General features: G+C 47.5%; 1 protein-coding gene across 9 annotated transcripts in view; it reads left to right on the top strand.

Annotated features, from left to right (window-relative positions):
• LOC147447853 (uncharacterized) overlaps window positions 1-27,679 on the top strand; it is a 160,868-nt gene that overhangs the window by 13,074 nt on the left and 120,115 nt on the right. For all 9 annotated transcript variants that reach the window (XR_015189649.1, XM_086523681.1, XM_086523679.1 and 6 more), the window contains 2 exons: window positions 17,500-17,608; window positions 17,710-17,802. Coding sequence is in view for 8 of the 9 variants with exons in the window: in XM_086523681.1 (XP_086379807.1) it covers window positions 17,500-17,608; window positions 17,710-17,802 (202 nt within the window). In the remaining variant the exon portion in view is untranslated. The remainder of the gene's footprint in view (window positions 1-17,499; window positions 17,609-17,709; window positions 17,803-27,679) is intronic.

The raw sequence follows: 27,679 nt of genomic DNA, 5'->3' as shown, positions 1-27,679 counted from the left end.
ATCGGCCCATCTTATGCTACAGATGTGCTGAATATGGGCATTACCAAAGTAAGTGTCCTTTACCTGAAGGGTCTCCTCCTTGTAGACATTGTTCGGAGTCTAAGGACCACTGCAGTAAGGATTGTCCTAAGCAAAGGGCATCCTCATCTTCAGGCCCGACTCAAAACCAACAAGAATTCACATTCCCAAAGATCAATCTAATCACAGTGAACACCACCCCTCAGCCAACACTTGCTACTCATACAGTTCGTCCACAAGAAGTGGCAGAGCCCGCTGGTGTGCTCACTCGGGCACAAAGAGCAGCCCCGGGTCTAAGCTTGCCAACAGGACCATCTTGTCCATCACTTCCGCAACCTAATCAAAAGGTCGAACCCTTAAGTGGTGAAAAGAGTAGGCCAGTCTGTATGCTTTCGGACATTGATGGAGCCTTCCTGGCAGCAGTGGCTGACTTGCAACCGGTCAAAATTTCCGAGGAAGCCCAGATTGTAGGAGCTAAGCCCACAGCGGAAGCAATCTTGAAGAACACCTTTCAACAAGTGTCGCTCTATGAGATGCTCCGGCTAGATGCAACCCTTAGAAGTGACACCCTCTCAGTCATTCAGTCTCTGTACCCGGGTGTGGGGCCTAGTGGCAGGCATCTCCCGGTATAGCCTTCAGAGTCTTACATGATTTCTTATCCAGCTGCTCCCCTCACCGACTACAAAAGTCCTCGTCTCACTATGTCTATTCTTGGGCATCAATTCTCAGGTGTCATAGTGGATGGTGGATCTGGGATAAATCTGATGCCGGAGTTTACTATGTTGGCTTTAGGTCTGCAGCCTACCCGCCCTGCTCCTTTCACATTTACATTGGCGGAACAAAGGACAGTATATCCTGTGGGAATGGTAGATCGGGTGCCTTTGAAGGTACAAGACTTCACATTTAGCTTGGATTTCGTGGTGGTTAGTCTCCCAGGTGGAGGGAGGGTTTCCTTTGCTTATTGGTAGACCATGGTTGAGGCATACTAAGGCACTTCATGATTGGGGAAATGACGCCATGTGGATACATACGCGTGGCTCTCCCATGCAACCAATTCGACTCGAAGGTGGTATGGATCCAGTGGTCCATCACAGCTCATTGTTAGTACAATCCAACCTCGCTCCCGAGCAGCCCATCCCACCTGACGGGTCGGATGAAGACTTGTTGCAGTGGTTGGAAGCTACTTCATCCATGCCGTGCTATGTGGTCTCCATTCAACCCTCACCGGTGCTTGTAACACTCTCTCTCCCAGCCCTTCAGGCCGACACGAGTGTCCCAAGTCCTACAACAAAAAGTGTGCGAGTCAACGAATCAAGTGTGTTTGTCCCTAATGACTAGGATTCAAGTGTTCCTATGATGGAAGCCGTCGGCCTTAGTGAGCCTATAACACATCACCGAAGGGGGAAGAAATCTCCTCTGCATGAGCTCGTAAATGTTCCACCTCTTCCTCTAACATCTCCCGGGTCTGACGCCTCGCCCACTCAAAAGCACTCTGCTATGTCTGTGTCTGAAGACTTACCCTTCGAGGAGCTTCCACCATGATGGTTACAAGAGGAGAATGCAGAGTTTCCAATCGATCAAACACCAGCCCATGATGTCTCGAAGCTCCAAGAGGCAGCTCACTTTTCATCTTCCGAAACACCCTCCTCAGTTACACCTCCTGACCCGATCAAAGAAGTCAACCTGGGCGACCCTGACAACCCAAGAGGCAGCTCACTTTTCATCTTCCGAAACACCCTCCTCAGTTACACCTCCTGACCCGATCAAAGAAGTCAACCTGGGCGACCCTGACAACCCTCAGCACGTCCTCTTAGCAACTTGGTATGGGAGCATCTTGCATTACTTGATCAGGTACTTTCTTTTATACACTCTTTTAAAGATGTTTTTGCTTGGTCCTACAAGGATTTGGAAGGAATCCCACCAGAATTGGGTGTCCACACTATCCCTCTGGTTGAAGGGGCTAAGCCTGTCAGAGGCCGAGCTTACAAGCTCAACCCAAAGTATGCAGAGGCTGTCAAGTCAGAGCTTGAAAAAATGCAAGAGGCAGAGATCATTGTACCTGTGGAGCACTCTGAGTGGTTATCACCCATGGTGATAGCACCTAGGAAGCAGTCCAATAAAATCCGGGTGTGCGTGGATTACCGCGCTCTGAACAAGGTAACTATCCCAGATGGCTTTCCCACACCTTTTGCTGAGCGTGTGCTAGAAGATGTAGCAGGGCATGTATTGTACAGTTTCATGGATGGGTTCAGTGGATACAATCAGTTGGGCATCCATCCAGGTGATCAGCTTAAAACGGCCTTTGTGACTCCCTGGGGTATTTTTATCTACACTAGAATGTCTTTTGGGTTGAAAAACGCTCCACCTTCTTTCAATCGGACGATATATCTCATCTTTTGTCCTCTACTTACGGACCATCTTTGCATCTTCATGGACGATTTTTCGACCTTCTCAGGTGCTCAATGTTCAACCCTAGTGGAAAATCTAGAGGAACACCTCGCTCAGCTCTCTGTTGTCTTCCTCAAGTGCAGAGAGGCAGGCCTAAAGCTAAATCGTAACAAATGTCATTTTTTGGTCACTGAGGGCACACTTCTAGGCCATGTGGTGTCTGCTAAAGGTTTAGTGCCTGACCAGAGAAGATCGTGGCAATCTTAAAGTTACCACCTCCTATCAACCCAAAAGGGGTGCAGAGCTTTGTAGGTCACACAGGCTATCATCGTAGGTTTATATGCATGTATGCACAGGTGGCTCAATCCCTAACCCGCCTAACTAGTGCTACTGTTCCGTTTCAATGGTCAAATGCAGAGGTTGAAGCTTTTACATACCTCAAAAAACGCCTCACTGAAGCGCTTATCCTAGTAGCTCCCGATTGGTCTCTTCCATTTCATGTGCATATTGATGCCAGTCAACTGGCTGTGGGTGCTGTGCTGACTCAGCCTAGTAAGGAGTACAACCTGGATCGCCCTGTTCATGCAAGTCGCCTACTCACCAAGGCAGAATGCAACTATAGCACCACAAAAAGGGAAGGTTTAGCTATTGTGTATACTCTGTAAAAATTTTGCCATTATTTATTAGGGGTCCACTTCACAGTTATTATACTGATTACCATGCCCTGCGCTATCTGCTTAACAAGCCGCAAGTTGCAGATTGAGTATGGCGATGGCTACTCCTATTTCAAGAATTTGATTTCGAAGTGGTACTCAGGCCCGGCAAACATCATGTCCTTGTCGACCACCTCTCTTGCATTCACATGGGTGAAGAAGCAACGGGGGCTGCAGACGACTTTCCAGATAGCAGTCTCTTTAAGGTGGATACCACTCCGGACTAGTACGGCGATGTTTTGCATCTGCTTTCTACTGGCGTTTACCCAGAGAACACTTCTCCACTGCAGAAGAGACGACTGTTGTTGAAGTCTAGGCCATTCACTCTGATTGGAGGCCAGCTATACAAGTCAGGACAGGATGGTGTTCTGAGGCGGTGTGTCTCCCCTCATGAAGTGGAGTATATTTTGGAGGATGCCCACAGTGATCCCACTGGTGGCCATTACCCTAGTCATATTACTGCCCAGAAGATTTTCCAGTGTGGCTTATGGTGGCCCTATGTTTTTCGGGATGCAATTGCCTATGTAAAAGTATGTGATGTGTGTCAACGCTGTGGCCCTAAACCAAGCAAGCAGTCAAACCGTCCTCTGCAGGTCTCTATGGCATGGCAACCCTTTGAGAGATGGGGCATTGATTTTGTGGGTCCAATTACTCCCTCCGCCGAACCAGGCAATCGGACGTATCTACTAGTGGCTACAGATTATGCAACAAAGTGGGCAGAGGTACTGGCAACAACGGATTGCATTGGCACTACAGTCTACTGTAGCCAAGTTTCTCTACGAAAATATTTTGTGCAGGTTTGGTCCCCTGGAAATCACCAGTGATAGGGGTAGTCACTTTGTGAATGAAACAATTTCAACCTTACTTGCCAACTACAAGATTTTTCACCGAAAATCTTGTTCCTATTACCCTAGAGCAAACGGGCAGGCCGAGAGCACTAATAAGGTTCTGATAGCACTTCTGCGGAAAGCATGTCATCTCCATCCTGCGACTTGGGCTCAAGCTATCCACGGCACCCTTTGGGCATACCGAACTTCTTTCAAAGCCACAACCAATCACACCCCATTCCAATTAGCTTTCGGTTTGGAAGCGATAGCACCCTTCGAATTCAACTCGGGATCTCCGTGAGTCGGTAGTCTGTGTGCCAATGGAGATTTGGGGTCGGCATCTGTCTCTCGTCTTTTCCTTCTGGATGAAAGCCGAAGTTTGGCTTCTCTGGCTTTGGAAGCAGAGCAGCTTCGTCGCAAAGCGTGGCATGATCGCCATCTCAGAAAGCCGAAAATAACGCAGGGTTCCTTGGTGTTACTCTATCAAGCGAAATATCTGAAAAAAGCAAAGAAGTTGGTTCCAGCCTGGCAGGGACCATTTAAGGTGCAGGAACTTCTACCCCAAGGGGCTGTACAATTAGCCACCCTCAAGGAGTTCAGTTGCCTTTAGTCAATGGATCTAGGATCACATGCTATCAATCTGTAAGCTGACAGTCAGGAGTCAAGGTTCTCGAATGTCCTCAAGTCAAGGGGTGATCTTACTCACTGCTTCCTCAACCCTATATGATCTTATACGATCTCGATTTCCACATCACTATCTCCCTCTCCTTCCATATCCCTCCTTCTGCTGCTTTAGTGGGCATGCTTCTGGATTTTGTAAAGCTCTCTCTTTCACTCTCTAGTAGTATCTGAAATAACCTCTCTGGTGAGCATGGTTGTATTACAGTTCGTCACTCTTGTTGTGGTTCACTTTAGGGTCCTAAATTATTCTTCGAATGATTAACTTTGTTCACTTGGTAGACTTTGTTGGCCTAACCACTATCTCTCCTGACTAAAGCTTCTGATGATGTCTGGCTCCCTATTTAACACTACCTCTTTTTGATAGTTATATAAGTCTTTGAACTCTCCCTTTGGGTATATTGTGGGTGTGCCTTTAAACGTTCATTAGCAATTTACTACTGCATTATCATCTACCACAATTTATCACTACGAGTTTGATTACCTGATTAACTGTATTCATCTTTCCATGCTATTGTGCTGTTGCCTGATTGATGCTGGTGGTGTACTAACACATGCTGTGGCTTTGCCTTGCCTTGCCTTGCCTTGCTGGATTCGGCCTCGCCCTGGGTTCTCGCCATTGCCCTGAGTCCTCGACCTCGCCCGAGTCCTCGCCCCGAGTCCTCGTCCTGGCCCTCTCCTTGAGTCCTCGCCCTCGCCTTCGCCTTCGCCCTGGTCCTCGCCCGCCTGCTGTCTGCCGGCCTCGCCCTCACCTTAGCCACGCTGGACATCGCCCTCGCCAAGCTGCCTCACGCACTCGCCCTGCTGGCCCTGGGTCTTGCCATGCTGGCCTCGGCCTTGGGCATCGCCCTCGCCCTGCTGGCTGGTCTCGCCCTCACCACCAAGCCCTCGCCCTTGCTGACCCTTGCCTCGCCCTCGCCCTCGCCCTCGCCCTCGCCCACGCTGCTCTCCATGTAAGTCACGTAAAAGATAAAAGCATAAACTTACCATGCTTTAGTTTCCAACTCAGCAAAAATCAGAAAGCGAAAATCAGCCTAAGTTTATAAGGAAAAAAAAAATAGGGCAGGCAACATCGCTGCAATCGTTTTCAGCCAGGCATCGTTTTCAGCCAAAGCACTTAGCTTCAGTCAACTTCCATCGCCACCAACTCTGTCCATTGCCAGGCGTTCCTCTCTCCATCGCCAAGCCTAGCGTTCCTCTCTCCGTGCTCCTTGGCCACCCATAAGCTGGATAGTACTTGAAGATGGCGGCTTGACCTCGCTACATGTATTTGGTTGTGGTAGCAACATGTATCTCAGTGCGGTTTAGAGAAATCGTATTTCAGTGTGGATTACGGTGCCAGCTCTCCTTAATCGCAAAAAATGTCTCATGTGAGGACTTAAGAACACAGGTTACAGGTTTTTTAATTTCATCAATTGCAGATTCAGTACAAAAGATTCTCTGGTATATTTTATCAAAATGGTTCGCACTCGGATTCGGGAGCAACACCTACAGTCGGAGGAAGAGTCCTCTACCTTCTCGGGGGATAGCACTGACAATAAATCAGGCTATACCCCTAGTTCAGAGCAACTTTCCGGAGAATCTTCAGAGGAAGATTCACCCCAATCAGTCACTGCTGGCAAGGTCACCACTCTCCAAGTGCCTCGCCCTTCTGATGCCATCTCGAAGGTACCCTTACTAATGATCTATCATTTACAGGCGCCAAACCCTGCACTCAAAGATGTTTTCTCTCAGTAGCAAATGATACACCTGGGTCTACAAAATTTGGCTCAGGCCGATTTGTTCTGCACAATCTCCAGTGCCAAGCTGAGTGCCCTCTTGCTTACTTTTCCAAAACTAAATGGAATTACACTTACAGTTGAGGATATCGGACATGCTGTGGGGATACTGAATGTGCTGGCACCTTTGTCCGCCACAAAAACCTTCTCGAATCTCTCCCCGGAAGACGCTGCAAATGCGTGTCAAGAGCTGTTGCTCCACTCACATGGTGACTATCACAGGAATCAGCAGCTGTACTCAATTTTACGGTATCATTTTTTATTGCGCGCACTGGAAAGAGCAGTAGTTCCATCTTCTCCAGCTTCTCCAGGAATATGCGATGCATTTTTTTGTCTCTGTCTCACTGCCTGCCGTATCCGTTTCACCATCTGCTGTTTAAGATGCTACAGGACAGGGTAAAAAGATCTCGGACTCAGCGTAAAGAAGAAGCGGAGAGGTTCAATTGCTATGCAGCCCCTTTGATGTATTGGGTAGTGAAAATTATGCAGCAAAAAACAGATGCAACCGCTGTTCTCACTCTGCAAGATGATGCCAAAGAACGACGACGTTCCAAAATGGCAAAAGAGAAAGGCACTTTACGCAAGAGGGCAAAAGTACTAAAGGATTCGACAGAGGAGCTAGCAACACTACCCTTCTCTGAATCACAGGTTAAAATCTCTGACGTCAATACCGCAAACCCAAGAGTGAGCATGACTACTTCAGTGGCCACCTCTACTTTTACACCACCTCTTGTGAGTAGTGTTTCAGGTACCCAAACACACTCTCCACTGGTATCGGCAGTACCACCTACTACTACTATTCCTAGTGCAGGGGCACATAGGGGTACTGCAGAGGCATCTAGCTCTGGCACACCTAGCTCTGGGCAACTTGACATGTTTGCCAATTTTGCGCCTCAAGCCGACAGACATTTAGATGCAGACAGAAGAGCAATTTCAACGATTATGGATGCAGCCATCTCTTTGCAAGGTACCAATGGTCTGCATCGCGTTGTCTATGACAGCATGCAAAGGGAAGTGCGCAGCCACCTTCAATGATCGATGGATAGGGACATGTTAATTGCTCATTCTCAAGATCGCATAAAGATTCTCACTCAACAGGTAACGGACCTCAAACATATTGTCCGCACTCAACAAATACAATTAAAAGAGGCAAATGATATGGCCGCAGTTCAGGACCTTTCTCCTGTGGTACATGCAGTGTGTCCCTCATGTGCCAAATACCAATCTATAGCCATTTCACAAACAACAACAACTACAGCTACAACTCCGAGTTCTACGAAAGTTCCTGCTATGGCACCACAGATACAGACTGACATTTCCAAAGCTCATTGAGGGGACTCTCAAGCAGCTGAGAAAACAAATCCTACTACTATGGAGTCTAAGCCAGCAGGATTGGCTTCCTCACAGTTTCATGGACCCTCTCTGGCCTCCCCCTCCCAATCCACCTCTTTCCCTCAGTCCTTCTACAGCTTCCCTGGATTCCCACCAACTGTCCCACCTTCTCAGCCTACTCAATCTTTTCCTGGGTTTGCACCTATCCCACCTTCTCAGCCTACTCAGTCTTTTCCTGGGTTTCCACTTGCCCCTACTCAGTCTGCTGCTGCTGCTCATGGGATGGCCACTCAAAATCCAATGTGCCCTCCTCATGGCCACTATCCCCCACCATACACATGGCCTCCATCTCCTTATCCACCTTTCTACCAGCCTCCCCCTCCCCCTCCATCATCCGACCACCATTAGATATCACCTTTTGGAGTTTTTTACCAGTAGTAGACCTGGTTGCAGATCTTTTAGTTCTTCAGTTTCCGCTCTCCGGGACGGGGAGCGGTCTTGTGGTGGGCAACCTGTAGCAGGCTAATCACTTTCACAGGACAGTTAGTACAGTTTGGACTTTACAATTGGTCTTTGGTCTGGTCGGTTCACACTGGATGGACTGGCTGGGCAGTGACACGTGGCAGGGATACGGTGGTCTAGTGGACATCGTGGCCAGGTCACCACCACCACTCAGTGGAGATAGACTTAGGTGCTGTCATTTATGATCCGTTGGTGGCTCTTTATGGTTGTATATATGAGTAGTAGCGGTTTGGTCAAAATTATCTTTACGTAGTCGTCTAGAGTGAGTCGATACACACAACACGTCTTCATCATCCCTGCACACCTGAGCCTCGACACCCCATTGTACTTGAGAGTCCTGGGGCTGGAGTTGAGTGTGCTGCCATGCCAGAGTCTGTATCAGTTCTTTGAGATAGTCGAGTCATTTGTTGTGGTCTACTGTTGCTGTTGTGTCTCTGTGAGCTCAGTTGTTGTCTATTGTTTCCTGTTTTCAGTCTGTTTTGAGTGAGATTGTCATGCACATTTCACTGAGGAGCAGCCACTGTAGAGAGCACGACACACTATCCGCGCTACACTTTGCATTGCCGAGCTCAAGCCTCCTTTCCTTGCGTTGCCGCCGCTCTCCCACCATCAAGGAGCCAATGCCTCTGATACCATGTCAAAGTCGACGATATGAAAACGTACAATGAGGGAGAGAATGCACGAGAGAGAAAGAGAGAGAGAGTTTACTAAACCAACCAACCACAACAATGAATTTGCTGATATACTACTCAAAGGAAATTGCCCTATTTGAAAGAGCTAAGGGATCTGTAGGAATCTAAGGTTGTGATCTGGTGTAGCTCATGTTGCTCTCCAGGGAATCCTCCACACAAATGTCCTCTTCGGACTTATTGCCACCTCTGTGAAAAATCTGGACATGAAGACAAGAATTGCTAAAGGGATTGCAACAACTACTGCAGTGCCTTGCTCCTACGGTCACAAGACGGGCACCACGTGCCAATAGAAAAGAACAGAATGAACAGACTTTTAGCCCTTCAATAACAATTGAACTGAGAGAGAGAGAGACGACACGCGACATGGAGTGGCGGAATTCCACCCCAGAGAATATTGGCCCCAAACCTTGGCGCCCTTTTCGGTATTTCTTTATATTGCATCAACATAGTACAAGCCGGTACTCGAGACTCTGCACCTTCTCCAGGAAGCATGCCAAAGAATGAGCCCTAGCCTCATATTTAAAGGCCCTTGGCCTAAAAAGCAGTTACAGTGAAAAGCCTTCAAAACTCAAAAGCTTCTGGTCCAAAAGCAATGCCAAAAAGCTGCCAGCGTAAATCACGAAAATCCGTACAGTCCCTGCCACGCCAGCATTGCCAGCGTAAAAAGCGAAAATCCGTACAGTTCTGCCACGTCAGCAGTCATCGAAATTTTCGGAAATCTGCCACGTCATCAGTTTTTGGCTCTTTGGGGATGTCGTGGTATTTAGTCAATACTATGCATGATGGAGCTGATGGTTATATTGTCTTGTGGGTGACTACCATGGGTCTATACCTTGCACTTTCCTTCACGGGTGAATCTGGGCTTATCCTGGATTCATCTAGGTATATCTTTGTGGATCTTGATTTATTTTAATCCTTTATGTCACTTGGGGCCCCATCGGACGGGGTCCCCATAAGTTGGGAGGACTTCTTCTTCTGTTACTTGTTCTTCTTAGGGTTTAGGCCCCTCGGCCGACATCTGTAAGTTGGCTCCATTCTTTAGGCCTTTGACACGTCAGCAGTTTGTGACACCTACTCTTCAACAAGGGTTGGCATCTGCATCCAACATGGTTTCCCCTTATGGACATCCAAACTACATGCCACCTTTGCTGACTACACCTCCTATGCAAAGTATACAGACCACTTTTCCATCTCAGAGCTTTTATCATGCTAATGCTCCCTCAGCCCCTTAGAGCTTCTACACCTCAGCCTCCACCTCCATGCAGCAGGAACAAAGACCACCTCCTTCCCCGATTTGCCTATCCAATCGGCCCATGTTGTGCTAGAGATGAGGGGAATATGGGCATTACCAAAGCAAATGCCCCCTGCCAGAAGGGCCTCCTTGGTGCCGTTATTGCCCTGAGGCTAAGGATCACTACAATAAGGATTGTCCTTGTCACAAACTACTTACGTGTGAAGACACTGAAGAACGGAGCCAACATGCAGATCTCGACCGAGGAGCCTAAACCCTAAGTGAAGAAGCAACAAGAGAAAAAGAAGCAGCAGAAGAATTTTTACCAACTTGCAAAGTCCTGCAGAGTGGCCTGGCTGCTATACGGACGCCCGCGTTTTGCACTGCAATGCCACGTGGCAGACTGTATGGACTTTCGAAATTTGCGCTACTGACGTGGCAGGCGTACAGATTTCCGTGAAATGCGCTGGTAGCTTTTGGTGCTAGTGCATTTGGATTAGATGCTTTTGAGTTGATAGCTTTTCATGTAACTGCTTTTGAGAGGCCAAGGGCCTTTAAATATGAGCCAAGGACTGGCACACTTCCAGGTGAAGGTGCAAAGCGTGGAGTACTGGCATTGTACTGAGTTAAAGAAATATAAAGAAATATCGAAAGGGGTGCCAACGTTTGGGACCAGTGCTCTCTCGGAGTGGAACTCCTCTACTCCTCGTCTCGTGTATCTCCTTCATTTCAACTTTTATTTGAAGTGCTTAAAGTTGTTCAACATGTTTTTTCCCTTTGGCACGTGGTGCCCGTCCCCGTGATAGTCGTATCAGAGTGTCAGGCGTGTGCTTTTCTGAAAGCATACCGGTCCTTTCAAAGAGTAGACGAAGCAAGATGGCGCTTCCAAAGTTTTCTGGAAATTCTATTAAAGAATCTTCGTGTCCCTACCCCACGCTTGTTTTCAAAAAATTCTATCAAAGAATCTTCGTGTTGCGACCCCGGATTTGTTTTCTGGAAATTCTATTAGAGAATCTTTGTGTCCCGACCCTGAACTTGTTTTTTGGAAATTCTAGTAAAGAATCTTCGTGTGCCAACCCCGGACTTATTAGCCACTCCCACCCTTACTTCATTGCACATTGGGCGCGATCCCGTCTTCATTGCTCTCACTTACAACTCATAAGCCATAAAGATCACTTGCAAGAGAAGGATCAAAGATGTTTCAAGCCGCTATTTTTCTCAGGGGCAGTGCCATGCAATGGTGGATGTCTATAGCTACCAAGCCGCACATGTAAGGTGCAGCGGAATAGGGCCGAAAATCTGTTGTTGTTGCCGGTTGTCCTGCAAATGCAAAACGCTAGGCTGATCTGCTGTGTCTTGACGACGCCGGGGCTGATCTGCTGTGCACAAATCGCCAAGGTTGATCAGATGCAAAAACGCTAGGTCTTCTGTGTAGAAAACGCCAGAGTAGTCGCGGGGGTTGGTCTTGCTGAGAAGTTGCGTGTTGAGCAAGGTGCTCCTGCTGCCTCTTCTGCCAATTAGTGCTAGCCTAGGTTTGCTTATATACAAACTTACTCAATTTGCCCTACCTACTTTCCAACAAAAGTCACTTAAAACTAATAAGTGAAAAATGTCAAAAATAGGTAAAATAGGCTAAATGCACTGGAAAATTCCTCTGAAGGATTCTGATCGATTGTGATGGGAATGCTTATGATCATGCTGTGTGCAACCAGAGGATATGCATCTATACTAAGTGTCTGGACATGCACGGTCTGCGAACAGACTCACAAAAGTGCTAGATCACTTCCTATTCTAGACCGACTTGACTGAATTGAACCCTGGTCATGCTGTAGCTTGTCCACGGACACATAGGGTTGGATGTGTCACGTGATAGCACACTCCAATGACTTGGCAAGCTTTCAAGAAAATTTTTGCCTGAAGTTACATGCCTTCAGTGGGTATCCTGAAATGCTTGCCACAGAAACCCTAGCAGGTTAAAAATTGAAATTTCTCAACATCTCTCAACAGGTGTCTCTTCTCGAACTAATAACCTTAGAGATCCGGTGTGATTGGTATATCTTGGGGCTACCATTACCGCCACAGGAACACTGCGTGTCGAGGCTTGTTTCAACTATTCAAGAGCTTATGGACCATGCTGCAATCGGCTACAACCTTATGGAAGAAATCTAACCCTAATTTTGGTGCAAGTTTTAGGATGGAAAACCAATCGTCTTTTCGAGCTCGAGATTGCTTTTTAAGATTGAACTTTGTTTGAGAACTTGTTTGGTGATCTTGTTTGGAATTTGTTAGAAATGGATGGTATTCGTTTTAAACCTGTCTTGGTGCTGATTTGAATTGTTTGACTCTGGTTTTAATACTGGTTTCAATGCTTGGTGATTTTACCCCCGGGTGGAGTAGTAAGAAATGTTGTTTTGGTATTGTCTGAACCTCGGAATGACGTAGACGGGATGTCTAGGGAGCGTTTCGTTGTATGCTTGAAAAACCTCGGAACGACGCAGGCGGGATGTCTGGGGAGCGTTTAGTTGTATGTTGGAAAACCTCTGAACGACGCATACAGGATGTCTATGGAGCGTTTGATTGTATGCTTAAACCTCCAAGCGATGCAGGCTGCGGTATGGGGAGCGTTTGGTTGTACCTGTCCTCTGAACTCATGGCCCAAACCTTTTTAGGTTATTTGCAGGGGGAGTGCCGAGGTAGTCGGTGAGCAGCTTCATACCGCAGACCGTCTCTCTCGGGGATATGTGAGCATTTGTGTTGCATTGTGATGTGCAAACCATTGAATATTCCTTATTGGATGAGATTTTTCTGGGAAGCCAACGACACAGGATATCAAGCTTCGATCTGGAATGAAACTCCTTATTGACTGAGATTTTTCTGGGAAGCCAACGACCCAAGATATCAAGAGCTCCAATCTGGAATGAGAAAATTAATTGTCCCTCGGAATGTCCCTTGGAAATTTTTGAGCTAACTGGAGTTGTGCCGATATGCTGTAATCGCGGACATTACTTTCTTTCAAGAAGGGAGGGGGGGGGATGTCACAAACTGCTGACGTGTCAAGCCACTAAAGAACGGAGCCAACATGCAGATCTCGGCCGAGGAGCTTAAACAATAAGTGAAGAAGCAGTAGGAGAAGAAGAAGTTGAAGAAGAAGTTTTACAAACTTGCAAAGTCTTGCCGAGTGGCCTATTTTCGAAAAGGAGTTCCCACCAACTTATGGGACTCCGTCTGATGGGGCTCAAGTGACCTAAAAAGATTAAATAAAGCAGGACCTACACACACACACACACACACACACACACACACAAAGGATTGCGTTGGACTGATGACATGGCAGTTGTACGGACGCCCGTGTTTTGCGCGGCAGTCCCACGTGGTAGATTGTACGGACTTTTCCGCGATTTGCGCTGCTGACGTGGAAGGTGTACGGATTTCCATTAAATGTGCTGGCAGCTTTTGATTCTAGTGCTTTTGGACTAGATGCTTTTGAGTTGATAGCTTTTCATGTAACTGCTTTTGAGAGGCCAAGGGCCTTTAAATATGAGCCAAGGACTCATTCTCTGGCATGCTTCGAGGTGAAGGTGCAGAGCGTGGAGTACTGGCATTGTACTGAGTTCAAGCAATATTAAGAAATACCGAAAGGGGCGCCAACGTTTGGGGCCAGTGCTCTCTTGGAGTGGAACTCCGCCACTCTCCGTCTCGTGTATCGTCTATCTCTTTCAGTTCAGTTGTTAATTTAAGTGCCTAAAGTTATTTAGTCTGTTCTTTCGCGTTGACACGCGGTGCCCGTCCCCATGACAGTCCCAAGCAATGCGCATCCACGTCTCTGAATTCAAAAGTCAACCAGAATTCACATTTTCCAAAATCAATCTGATAGTAGTTAGCACCATCCCTCAACTGTCACCATCTACTTAGGTGGTGACCCCTCAAGACAAGTTCCAGCAGGTAGAGGAGCCCATTGGTATTCTCACTTGGGCCCAGAGGGCAGCCCTCGGTCTTAGCCTTCTCGCAAGTTCAACTTCCCCATTCACTATCTCACCAGTGAATACCCACTCCTCTTTGAGAGGTTGACAAGCCATCCTCTAGTGCCAAGAGAGGATCTTCATTTTTGCTCTTCGATAATGTTGTCAAAGAAAGTGCCGACAAAAGACCGATACTCTCAGAAAATCCTATCCATCATTCGATTAAACGTTGCTGGAGCATTTGTGTCCAAAAGGCATCACCAAAAATTGTCCGAAAGGTTGTCTTGTAGACATTTCCCGGAGCAATTTTGATATGATAATATCCGCTTTTCAAATCAATCCTGTTGAAACAAGAGGATCCCTTAAGTCTATCAAGAATATCATCGATCCTTGGAATAGGAAATCTGTTCTTGATGGTGATTGTATTGAGAGCTCTGTAATCAATGCACATTCTCCAAGATCCATCTTTCATTAGTACTAACAAAACCGGAGAACAATAAGGTGATGTGCTAGGTTGGATGAGACCCTTTTCTAGAAGTTCTTTCACTTGGTTCATTATTTCTTCATTCTGGGCTCGACTAACTCGATAAGGTGGCCGGTTTGGTGGTGTACTTCCAGGAATCAAATCAATCGTGTGGTCCTTAGGGCGAGGTGGAGGTAACTCGCCTGGTAGGCCTTCAGAGAAACAATTAACATGTGTGTGCATAAATTCTTGTCGTTCTTTATCCAATTCAGACATGTTGGTTCTTTGTTCATCATTCAATTCTTTCAAATAGATCGAGTAAACAAAAAGACTGGATTACATTAATTTTGAAATAGTCGAAGCTGATACAACAGGGACGGACTTGCCCTTCAATTTTACATCAAGTACAATTTTCCCGCCCTTCTCATTCGTCAAAGGCACTTTCTTGGCCCGATAGTTTGTGGTACCAAGGGATTCCTAGGAGGACGTCACACCCTTCAAAAGGCATGATGTGAAAGTCCTCGTGCTCTAAATACCTTGACAATGCAAACGAAGTTTGCCAAGGACAGGTCTAATGGCAACATCCCGTTCAGGTGCCGCTAGAACTGCCTCTGCCTGTGGCCCCATCCTGTCGGGTGTAATTTCAAGTCGAGCCACCAATTCAGGTGAAATGAAGTTGGCCTTCGTCCCTCCATTAAAGAAGATGAGGGTTTCCTGATCTTTTACTTTGCCCCATGCGCGGCAAAGTTCTGTGTTTTCGTCCATCTGACTCGGGTCGGCGGTCCCCATACAATCTGGTACTAGTCTTGCTTTCATCTTTCCTTTTCTGCCACGTTCTTCTGTTGCTCTGGAGCTCACTGGCCTATCTTCTGATTTTCCTCGTTGTGCCTTTTTGGGGCACCTTGCAGAGATGTGTCCTTGTTCCCCGCAATCAAACTACTTTCCCTCTTTGAGATAATCTGCTCTCTGTTCCTCGGTCAATCGGGGTTGTGCGTCTGGAACTTCCTCTTTCTTCTATTGTCATTTGTTGAATTCTGTCCCTCGGTGTCGAAACTTCATCAGCAGGGTAAGTCAGGTTACCCGAATGTATAGAGAATCCCCGCTTAGCATGTCCCATCAATTGTTGTATGGACTCGGACTTCTGCTCAAGGCAGTAATCTCGAGGCTCTTTGGAAAGTCCACAACAAAACCGCTCGATTTACTCCTTGAAAGTGACTTTCTTAAAAGAAGATCTTGATAGAAAAGCAACCCAAAATCTTTCACAATGAGCATCCAAAGTGTCAGCCTTGGTCATCCGAAGATGGTTCCAAGCAGTCATCACATCTCATTCGTACTCCTGAGTCAACCAAGAAGAAATAAAGAGCCATTTGAACTTTAACCACTTAGTCGGGGTGTCTCTCCTCAAAAGAAGAGTGGATCACCATGGTCGTGCATTTCCTTTCAAGAATGATGCTGTCGTCGTGATATTGGAGTGCTCTGAGTAGCGCCCTCCGGAGAATGCAATATCAAACTGTCGGATAAAAGCTAAAGCCTGGGAGCATCTCGGAATCCGGAAAAGGATTGAAACTTTACTGACTGTCCACCCTCTTTAAATTCCTTGGTCTTTTTGCCCTTGTCTTCGAGAGAATCATACTGGTTGGCTCTATAAAAGTGTTTCTTCTTTGCTCTTCTTTGCCTTTTTCTTGTTCTTTCCAAAACTTTGATTCTTGCTTCGCTTCTTGTCCTTTCTGTCCTCCTTGCTCGAGTCGGAAGAGGGAGAGCTATCCGAACTATCAGAAGAAGAAGAAGAACTGGGTAGTCCTTCGAAACGTACATGCTTCTTTTGTTTTCGTGCATTTGCAAAAGAAGATTGACTACCCAAGTAACCGGGGAAGTGAGTCCCTTTGTTGCGCTTCTTCAAATGTTTCTTTGATGGCTTCTTTACTTTTAGAAATTGGTTGATTCGTTTTTCGATGACGTCATTAAGTTCCTCTTCAATAAACATCCTTGGGGTAGGAGGTTGCTTGAGGGCCGGTTTTATGGGTGATTCAATGGCTTTTTGCCAATGAGTATGCACTCCATCCATCGGGTGCCGGGTCAAAAATTTGGCATCCTGTGGATCTTTTGCAAATTGAAGCATCTGTTTGCGCACTCATCAACCTGCTGTTTGCGTTGCATCTCCATAAGTTGGTACTCTGTAGATCGAGGTGGTCCGTATTCGTGCTCTGCTAATCCCCTCAAATTCTCCGTATTGCCTCCCGTTCCCGAGGTGGCAGGAGTCGTAGTTTGATTCTTGCTTGAATCCATGTGTGTCGCGAGAAAACGGATTGAATTTCCCAGTAGAAGAGAAATCGACCGAGCTTTGATACCACCGTAACAAACTTGGATACCCCAAGTCTGGAATCTGTCGCAACACGAGAGAGAGATTTACTTAAAACACTTCACAAAATTAAATCACAGTTCAATTGAGTCGACATGGCCCCACGTAGTTCCGTGCCCAGAGAGATTGGCCCCAAAGACTGGGGTCCCTTTCGGTATTTCTTTTTGTATTAATAATTGACTAAGTACAATTGCCTTGGGCTCTCCTCTGCTCACCGGCTCGTCAGCTCTGTGTGAGCCAGAGAGAGCCTAGGGTCTTATTAAAGGCAATTAAGGAAAGAGAGAATTGTCTAACATATTGAGCTCAAGGTATGGTACTCATAGCATGAACTATCTTTACCTATGACCATTTCATTATTTCAGTCTCCTTAACTATCAAAACATACATGGCTGTTTTGTGAATGATGAAATCAAAAGTTAGTAACCTAGTTTTGTGATGCCTAAGTCTGAAGCAGTTTGAAGTATGGTGTTCAGGGTGCTATGAAGCTGAACCTTGTATTATAGAAACAGCAGTAGGACATCTAAGACTTGGTATGCCAGGTTCATGTGTTTGCAGAACAGATTGAAGATATACACCTGTTCCCAACCATGTCACAACGCAATTGTGGTGTAACGAATGGGGATATGTTCGTGGTTGGTTATTCAAATGGTAAAAATGCTGAAACCTGGGAGGTTTTGTTTTTTTTCATAAATGAATTTGAGAATAGCTTAATGAAATGGACCCAAAGAATTGGAATGAATTCCGTACAGGGGCAATTGGTATCATTAACAAAGGAGGGAGAGAAGAAAGGAGGATTGATGCGCATGAAGGAGCTGTTCTGTCTTTGAGGTGGAATTTGGACGGTATGACTATTCACTCTTGGAAAAACCATAAAACACTAGAACAAGAACTCAAATTAATGACACACACCATAACTGTGGAAGATATAATTAATGTGGACGATATCCAAGCAGCTGTAAATTATCAACTGAAAGTCAAATGTGCAGCAGACTTCTTTCATATAGGAAGCAAAAATTAGTGCAACTGTAGCCTGCTACAGTGTCACTTTCACTTTCATATGACAGTAGTTTACAGTTGGGCTTTGGTCAGTTGGCCTTTGGTCTGGTCGGTTCACACTTGGGCAGACACGTGGTAGGCTGGTCTATACACGTGGCAGGCTGGTCTAGTGGACATCGTGGCCAGGTCACCACCGCCACCCAGTGGGGATAGACTTAGATGATGTTCTTTATGAGCCGTTGGTGGCTCTTGAGGATGGTACATATGAGTAGTCGTTCTGGGGCAGTGGGGTATCTTGTACGTAGTAGTCGTCTAGAGTGGGTTTTTACACAGAGCACGTCTGCACCATCCCGGCACATCTGAGCCTCGACACCCCCATTGTACCTGAGAGTCCTGGGCTGGAGCTGAGTGTGCTGCCACGCTAGAGAGTCTGTATCAGTCTTTGAGATAGTCGAGTCATATGTTCTGGTCTGCTGCTGTGTCTTTGAGAGCTCTGTTGACGTCTATTGTTTCCTTTCTGTTCATCTGTTTGAGGGAGATTCAGTCTGTTTGAGTGAGATTGTCACGCACATTGCACTAAGGACCACCCACTGTAGAGAGCGCGACACGTTATCCGCGTTACAGGTGCTCTCATTTTGACGATCACGGTGGGACCTCAAAGGAAGTCTCACTCTGGTGGGGATAGAATCGTGAAGCTAATCGTTGTTACTGGCTCTGCACACTTGCTTACACTAGTGTGCATTACGGTGTGTAGATAGTCTGCAACTGGCTCGCCCTGGTCCAAGTCCTGGTCCTCGTCCTAGTCCACGCCCTGGTCCTTGGTCTTGGATCCTGGTCTAGTCCTCGCCCTGGTCCAGCCCTCCTCGTCCTGCCAGCTAGGTGGTCTAGTCACTGGTCCTGGACCAGGTTGTCTAGTCATATCCTCACCTGTTCTGTGTTAGACCTATGCTCTTCACTGCTCATCACTGTTCACTGCATGACACATACAAGGCGGTCATTTGAGCGTCAAAGCGCACTACTGAGCCCTCTGAAGCACTATAACAGAAGACGCCCGGTGGTATCTAGTAGAAGTCCATTAACCTCATCAACCTTACCTCCACATACGCCATCCCCCATTCCTTCTTCTCCCATTCCTTCATTCCCCATTCCTTCATCAGGTTCTACATCGTCTAGACCACCTTCTCCAGTAAAGCTCTCTCCTATTCTGCTGCAACAAGGGGCCATGGAGGCGTTGGCTAGCGTGTTGGCCAAGGTAAACATCAAGTTCCCCACCTTCAAAGGACTCTCCTCGGGAGATGCGGACAACCATGCACGGAGGTTCGTATCTCTCTGTAGAGGACGTGGTCTCAACAAGGAAGATGCTTATCTGGTACTTTTTCCTTCCACCTTGGACGGCTTAGCAGACAAATGGTACAGCCAGTTTGCAGAGAATCATTTTGCAACTTGGGCAGACTTAAGACAACAGTTCTGTGCAGCTTTCAGGCCTGGCGACTACCAAGAGAAAGTGTTGGATGAGTTGGCCAACATGGTGCTCCAGCCAGAGGAGACTTTTGCAGAGCTTATGACCAAAACCAAGTCTCTGGTTGCCAAGCTTCCCCAGCAACCCGGTGAATTCATGGTTAAGAAGTGGGTGGAGAAGGCGCTTCCAAAAACCTCTCAGCAAAAACTCTGGGAGAGCCTCCGACCTGACGCCACTCTGGAGGAATTCATCGCAGCTGCTACTAGAATAGAGGGGGCTAGGAAGCTGTTCAACAACTCTCCTCACATAGATACTCCCTCTGTGTTCTCCGAAGGAAGTCCCGTTGATCCTTTGACTTCTTTGCGCAGGGAACTCGAAGCCCTCAAAATACAACGAGCCCTCCAAGAAGAGAAATCAATCTCTCTGAGACAAGAGAAACCATCGCACCTGGAGGCTTTCGATCAAATCAAACGAGAACTAGAAGAGCTTCGGTCTCAGCAGGAGACCAAAGCTATGGCATGGTGCAGCTCTTGTCGCTCTCTTGGACATCCTCCACAGGACTGTCCCCTTCGGGCTTATTGCCACTTCTGCGAAAAATCTGGGCATGAAGATAAGGATTGTTACTATATCAAAGGATTGCAGCAAATACAACAAAATCTAGGTCCTTCTCTCCAACAAGGGCTAGCACCTGCATCCAACCTGGTCTCACCCTACGGCCATCAAAACCCGTTGCCTCCTCTGCTGAAAACACCCCCTATGCAGCAAGGTATGCACAACAACTTTGCACCCCACAGTTTTTATCATACCAGTACTCCCTTAGTTCCCCAAAGTTTCTACACCTCAGCCTCCAGCACCATGCAACAACAAGAGTAGCGACCACCTCGTCCCCCATTTCGTCCGTCAAATCGGCCAATCCTATGCTACAGATGCGGTGAATATGGGCATTACCAAAGTAAGTGTCCTTTACCTGAAGGGTCTCCTCCGTGCAGACATTGTCCGGAGTCTAAGGACCACTACAGTAAAGATTGTCCCAAACAAAGGGCATCCTCTTCTTTAGGCCCAAATCAAAATCAACATTCCCGAAAATCAATCTAATCACAATGAGCACCACCCCTCAGCCAGCACCTGCTACACATACAGTTCAGCCACAACGAGCAGCAGAGACTACTTTGGTGCTCACTCGAGCACAAAGAGCAGCCCTGGGTTTAAGTTTGCCAACTGGACCATCCGGTCCAACACTTTAGCAACCTGTTCAAAATGGCGCACCCGTAAATGGTGCAAAGAATAGGCCAATCTCTATGCTTTCGGACATTGATGGAGCCTTCCTGGCAGCAGTAGCTGATTTGCAACAGGTCAAAGTTTCCGAGGAGGCCCAGGTTGTAAAAGATAGGCCCATTGCGGAAGCAATCTTGAAGAACACGTTTCAGCAAGTATCTCTTTATGAGATGCTTCGGCTAGATGCGACTCTTAGAAGTGACACACTCTCAATAATTCAATCTTTGTACCCTGGTACTGGGCCTAGTGGCGGGCACCTACCTGTGCAGCCCCTGGAGTCCTACATGATTTCATATCCAGCTGCTCCCCTCACCGACTATAAAAGTCCACGTCTTATTCTAGGGCAGTCATTCTCAGGCGTCATAGTGGATGGTGGGTCTGGAATCAATCTAATGCCTGAATTTACCATGTCAGCCTTAGGTCTGCAGCCTACTCGCCCTGCTCCGTTCACTGTTACATTGGCAGACCAGAGGACAATCTATCCTGTGGGCATAGTAGAGAAGGTGCCTTTGAAGGTACAAGACTTCACTTTTAGCTTGGATTTTGTGGTGGTCAGTCTTCCTCAGGTGGAGGGAGGATTTCCCTTGCTGATTGGTAGGCCATGGTTGCGGCATACTAAGGCACTTCATGATTGGGGAAACGATGCCATGTGGATATACACTCCCGACTCCCAAATGCAACCAATCCGGCTTGAAGGAGGGATGGATCCAGTGGCTCAGCACAGCTCATTGACAGTACAGTCCAACCCTGACCTTGAGCAGCCCATCCCACCTGACGGGTTTGACGAGGACCTGCTACAGTGGTTGGAAGCTACCACTTCGATGCCATGCCACATGGTCTCTACTCAAAACTTACCTGTGCCACCAGTAACACTCTCTCTTCAAAATCCTCAGGAGGACACTGATGTCCAAAGTCCTACAGCAGACAGTACAACAGTCGAAGAAGTAAGTGTGTCAGCCCCACATTCTCATGCGTCGAATGACCCGCCGATGGAAGCCCTTGGTCTTGGGGAACCTATAACACATCACCGAAGGGGGAAGAAATCTTCTCTGCATGCACTAGCCAAAGATTTCCCCCTTCCTGGAGCATCTCCCAAGTTGAACCCCCTTCAAAAGCACTCTGTCAGGTTGTCTGCATCTGAAGATTTGCCCTTCGAGGAGCTCCCACAGGGATGGTTACAAGAAGAGTATGCAGAGTTTCCAATCGATCAAACCCCTGCTCATGATGTCTTGAAGCTCCAAGAGGCAGCTCACCTCTCATCTTCAGAAGCACCCTCTCCAGCTACAACCCCAGACCCGGTCAGAGAAGTCAACTTGGGAGATCCTGACAACCCTCAGCACGTACTGTTAGCAGCTTGGTTATGGGAGCATCCCGCATTACTCAATCAGGTCGTCTCTTTCATTCACTCTTTTAAAGATGTTTTTGCTTGGTCCTACAAGGATTTAGAGGGGATTCCACCAGAATTGGGTGTCCACACTATACCTCTGGTTGAAGGGGCTAAGCCTGTAAGAGGCCGAGCTTACAAGCTCAATCCGAAGTATGCTGAGGCGGTCAAGGCAGAGCTAGAAAAAATGCAAGAGGCAGGGATCATAGTACCTGTGGAGCACTCTGAGTGGTTATCACCCATGGTGATAGCGCCTAAGAAGCAATTCAACAAAATCCGTGTGTGCGTCGATTACCGTGCTCTAAATAAGGTAACTATCCCAGATGGTTTCCCAACACCTTTCACTGAGCGTGTGCTCGAAGATGTAGCAGGGCATGTATTGTACAGTTTCATGGATGGGTTTAGTGGATACAATCAGTTGGGCATCCATCCAGGTGATCAGCTAAAAACGGCCTTTGTGACTCCCTGGGGTATTTTTATATACACTCGAATGTCTCTTGGGTTGAAAAATGCCCCACCTTCTTTCAATAGGGCGGTATATCTATGCTTCTCCCATACAGAAGAGACGCCTGTTGCTGAAGTCTAGGCCTTTCACTCTCATTGGGGGCCAGCTATACAAATCAGGGCAAGATGGTGTTCTGAGGCGGTGTGTCTCCCCTCACGAAGTCGAGTATATTTTAGAGGATGCCCATAGTGGTCCCACTGGTGGCCATTACCCTGGCCATATTACTGCACAAAAGATTCTCCAGTGTGGCTTGTGGTGGCCCTATATTTTCCGCGATGCAATTGCCTATCTAAAGGTATGTGATGTATGTCAGCGCTGTGGCCCTAAACCAAGCAAACAGTCAAACCGTCCTCTGCAGGTCTCTCTGGCATGGCAACCCTTTGAGAGATGGGGCATAGATTTTGTAGGCCCAGTTACTCCCTCTGCCCAACCATGCAATCGAAAGTATCTCTTGGTGGCTATCGACTACGCAACAAAGTGGGCAGAGGTACTTGCAACAACGGACTGCACTGGCACTACAGTAGCGAAGTTTGTCTATGAAAATATTTTGTGCAGGTTTGGATGTCCCTTGAAAATCACCAGTGACAGAGGTAGTCACTTTGTGAATGAAACAATTTCTACCTTGCTGGCCAACTACAAGATTTTTCACAGAAAATCTTGTTCCTATTACCCTAGAGCAAACGGGCAGGCAGAGAGCACTAATAAGGTTCTGATAACACTCCTGCGGAAAGCATGTCATCTTCATCCATCGACTTGGGCTCAAGCTATCCACGGTACACTTTGGGCATATCGAACTTCTTTCAAAGCCACAACCAATCACACCCCATTTCAATTGGCTTTCGGTTTGGAAGCGATAGCACCTTTCGAATTCAACTCAGGATCCCCGCGAGTGGGGAGTCTTCGTGCCAATGGAAATTTGGGGTCGGCATCAGTCTCTCGTCTTTTCCTTTTGGAGGAAAGCCGAGGTTTGGCTTCACTGGCTCTAGAAGCAGAGCAGCTCCGTCGTAAAGCTTGGCATGATCGCCATCTCAGGAAGCCGCAAATAAAACAAGGAGCACTGGTGCTACTTTATCAGGCCAAGTTTCTGAAAAAAGCAAAGAAGTTGGTCCCAGCATGGCAAGGACCATATAAGGTGATGGAGATTCTACCCCACGGCGCTGTACAATTAGCCACTCTCGAAGGAGTTTCTCTGCCTTTGGTCAATGGATCTCGGATCAAATGCTATCATGCTTGAGAAGACGCTCAAGGGTCTAACCGCACGACAATCAAAGCAAGTGTTGAGCTTTGCAGACTCCTGACCCTTTAAATAACTTCGGAATCACTATCTTTCCCATCTTACTGTTCTGATTTATCTTATCTCTCTTAGACCCTCTCCTTCGGCAGCTCTCCTCTGCAGTCTATGTTAAGCTCATAGGTTTGATTCTGGACTTGATCAACTCTATCCTTCACTCTCTTTGTCTTCAATCTTTGTCTTTCTTGGACATAACCTAATCTCGCCAATCTGAATAAGTTCCTTTTCTCAGATTTTACTCTCAAGTCAAACTCAGTTCTTGGAGATGCATAAAGCTATAAATGCCTTGAGTGGGGTATTTATGTAGGATGATACTTCGCGTTTTATCTGCGTTTTATCTGGAATTGCTGATTCTTTCTGATAACTCGATATTATCAATGCTTGTTATTCTTTTGGTCTAGCTATATCTTTAAGGTCTCTGGGATAGTTTCGATGCGTTAGGAATAACTGTTTTTTTCTTCCCTCAGCTTGTCTCTTCTCTGAACCAACTCCCCTAGCCTCCCTAGACCCTAGCCTCTGCCCTAATCCTTCCCTTTCCCCTTTCCCTCTCCCTCGCCTAACTTTCACATCCCCTCCATAAATAAGGTGTGTGGGGGCAGTTGCCATATCAAGGCGCCTTTGGTGGTGCTCAGTTTGCTACTAATAATAAACTCCACTATTTTTGCAGCGGAGCTTAGTTGAGCTTAGTGGGTAAGCCCTGAATTTATGCAGAATTGCAAGCCCCTCGCCCCTAACCCTAGCCCTTTCCCCCTCACCCTCTCTCCCACGCCCTACCCCTTTTCCGCTCGCCCTGGTCTTAACCCTCCCACCCCCGGCCTCTTCCATCCCCTCACTCTCTCGCCCTCGCCTAAACCCTCTCACCCCCTCGCCCTAGCCCTAGCCCATCCCTTGCCCTCGCCCTCGCCCTCACCCCCTCGCCCTCGCCCTCGCCCCCTCACCCCCTCACCCTCGCCCTAGCCCACCCCCACCCCCTCGCCCTCGCCCCCCTCATCCTCTCGCCCTAGCCCTAGCCCATCCCCTCGCCCTCGCCCCTCACCTCCTCGCCCTCGCCCTAGCCATCCTCTCGCCCTCGCCCTACCCCTCCCACTCCTCAACCTCTCGCCCTCGCCCTACCCCTACTCCTCGCCCTTGCCCCTCTCGCCCCTCGCCCTTGCCCTCGCCCTCGCCCTCTCCCACCCTCGCCCCTCGCCCTTTTCCCTCGCCCTAGCCCCTTACCTATCTTCGCTCCTCGCCCTCGCCCTCGCCCTTCCCTTTTTCATCGCCCTAGCCCATGCCTGGGCCGCTTTTTCCTGCCATGTCTTCGCTCCTCGCCCTCGCCCTTCCCTTTTCCATCGCTTTTCCATCGCCCTAGCCCATGCTTTTTTCCTCGCCCTAGCCCTGGCCTTGCGCAAAAGCAACAAAAAACCTAAAAAAGCAGCTTTTAAAAAATACTGAAAAGCTACTTTAGCTTAAATTTAAAGGTCATTCAATCTTACTTCTTCTTATCAGAAGCGCGCAGAGTCTTCACATTTCCTAGCTCAGCGGCAAGGTCCTCCGTTCCTCCTGAGCTCCTCAACACTGCTTACTCAAATTTCTCACTGGAAGCCCACGCACAGTCTAGTAAGATGGTTCGTACTCGAAACAGGGAAAAGCATCTGCAATCGGAGGAAGAGTCCTCTGCATCTGGGGATAGTTCTGACAGTAAATCAAACTATACTCCTAGTTCAGAGCAGATTTCAGAAGAATCTTCAGAGGAAGATTCACCACAGTCAGCCACTGCTGACAGAGTCACTACTTTCCAAGGTGCCTCGCCCATCTGGTGCAATCTCCAAGGTACCTTTAATTATGATATATCATCTACAGGCTCCGAATCCAGCACTCAAGGAGGTGTTCTCTCAACAACAACTGATACACTTGGGTCTCCAAAATTTGTCTCAGACCGATTTGTCTGCCAATATCTCTACTGCCAAGCTATGTTCCCTCTTGCTAACTTTTCCAAAGTTGAATGATACCGCACTCACAGCGGAGGATATCGGACAGGCTATGGGAATATTGACTGTGCTGACACCTCTGCCCGCAACAAAAACCTTCTCGAATCTTTCACCAGAAGAAACGACAAATGCTTGTCAGGAACTTTTGCTGGACTCACATCCAGACTATCACAGGAGTCAGCAACTGTATTTAGTGTTACAATATTATTTTTTACTGCGAGCACCTGAAAGATCAGGGGTTCCATCTTCTCGAGGTTCTCCAGCAATATGCGATGCTCTTTTTTGTCTCTACCACTGCCTGCCATACCCATTTCACAATTTGCTGTTTAAAGCGCTACAGGACAGGGCAAAGCGTTTTCGGACTCAACGTAAAGGCAAAGCGGAAAAGTTCAATTGCTATGCAGCACCTATTATGTCTTGGGTGGTACAGATTATGCAGCAAAAGACGGATGCAAAAGTAGTTCTCACCCTTCAAGATGATCCGAAAGAGCAAGAACGTTCCAAAATGGCAAAAGGAAAAGGCATCTTGCGCAAGAGGGCAAAGGTACATAAAGATTCATCTGAGCAGCTAGCAACACTACCTTTCTCAGAATCGTAAATAAAAATATCGGACGTCCAGACTACAACACCAGCAGTATGTCTACTTCTGTGGCCACCTCCACTTTCACACCACCTCTTGTGAGTAGTGTTGCAGTCACTAAAACACAACCTCCAGTTGTCTCGCCAGCACTACATACTACTCTTACTGCTGGGGCACTGAAGGATACTGCAGGGGCATCTAGCTCTGGGGCGCCTACATCTGACAAGCATAACATGTATGAGACTTTTGCGCCTCAAGCTGACAGACTTTTAGAGGCAGACAGAAGAGCCATTTCGACGATTATCAATGCAGTCCTCTCATTGCAAGGTACGAACGGTATGCATCGCTCTTGCTACGATGGTATGACAAGGGAAGTGCAAATGCATCTTCAACGAGCGATGGATAGGGACAATTTCATTGCTACAGCTCAAGATCGTATAAGAATCTTAACTCAACAGGTAGTGGACCTCAAACATATCGTCCACACTCAACAAAAACAGTTAAAAGAGGCAAATGATATGACCACAACAGTTCAGGATCTCTCTCCGGTGGTACATACACTATGTCCTTCTTGTGCAAAATACCAAGCTGTAGCCATTTCACAGGCAGTTCGAGCTACAACTACAACTACAACCCCGGTTTCTCAGCAAGTTCCTGCTATGGCACCGCAGGTACCGACACAGACGGACGTGTCCAAAGCACATTCAGGAGATTCTCAAACACCAGAGAAAGCAAATCTTACCGGAATGGAGTCTAAACAAACAGGATCGGTCTCATCACAATTTCAGGGTCCCTCTATGGCCTCTCCCTCCGAGTCTCCATCCTATCCTCAGCACTTCTACGGCTTCCTGGGATTCCAACAACCTGTTACACCCTCGCAGCTTGCGCAGTCGTTTCCTGGGTTTCCACCAGCTCCACCTACTCAACCGCAAAACATGACGCAGCGTGCTGCTCCATACCCGATGTACCCTCCTCATGGCCACTACCCCTCACCATACACTTGGCCTCCATCTCCTTACCCAACTTACTATCAGCCTCCTCCACCTCCTCCTCCATCATCCGACCACCAACAGTAGAGCGCCGTTATTTCAATTCATCAGTTCCGCTTTCCGGGACGGGCAGCGGACTTGTGCGGGCAACTTGTAGCCTGCTACAGTGTCACTTCCACTTTCATATGACAGTAGTTTACAGTTGGGCTTTGGTCAGTTGGCCTTTGGTCTGGTCGGTTCACACCTGGTCTATACACGTGGCAGGCTGGT

Source organism: Adiantum capillus-veneris, chromosome 11 (assembly GCF_014529385.1).
Source record: "Adiantum capillus-veneris isolate H3 chromosome 11, ASM1452938v2, whole genome shotgun sequence".
NCBI lineage: Eukaryota > Viridiplantae > Streptophyta > Polypodiopsida > Polypodiales > Pteridaceae > Adiantum > Adiantum capillus-veneris.
Note: the sequence above shows the minus strand (reverse complement) of the source record. Positions and strands in the feature narration are given on the sequence as shown.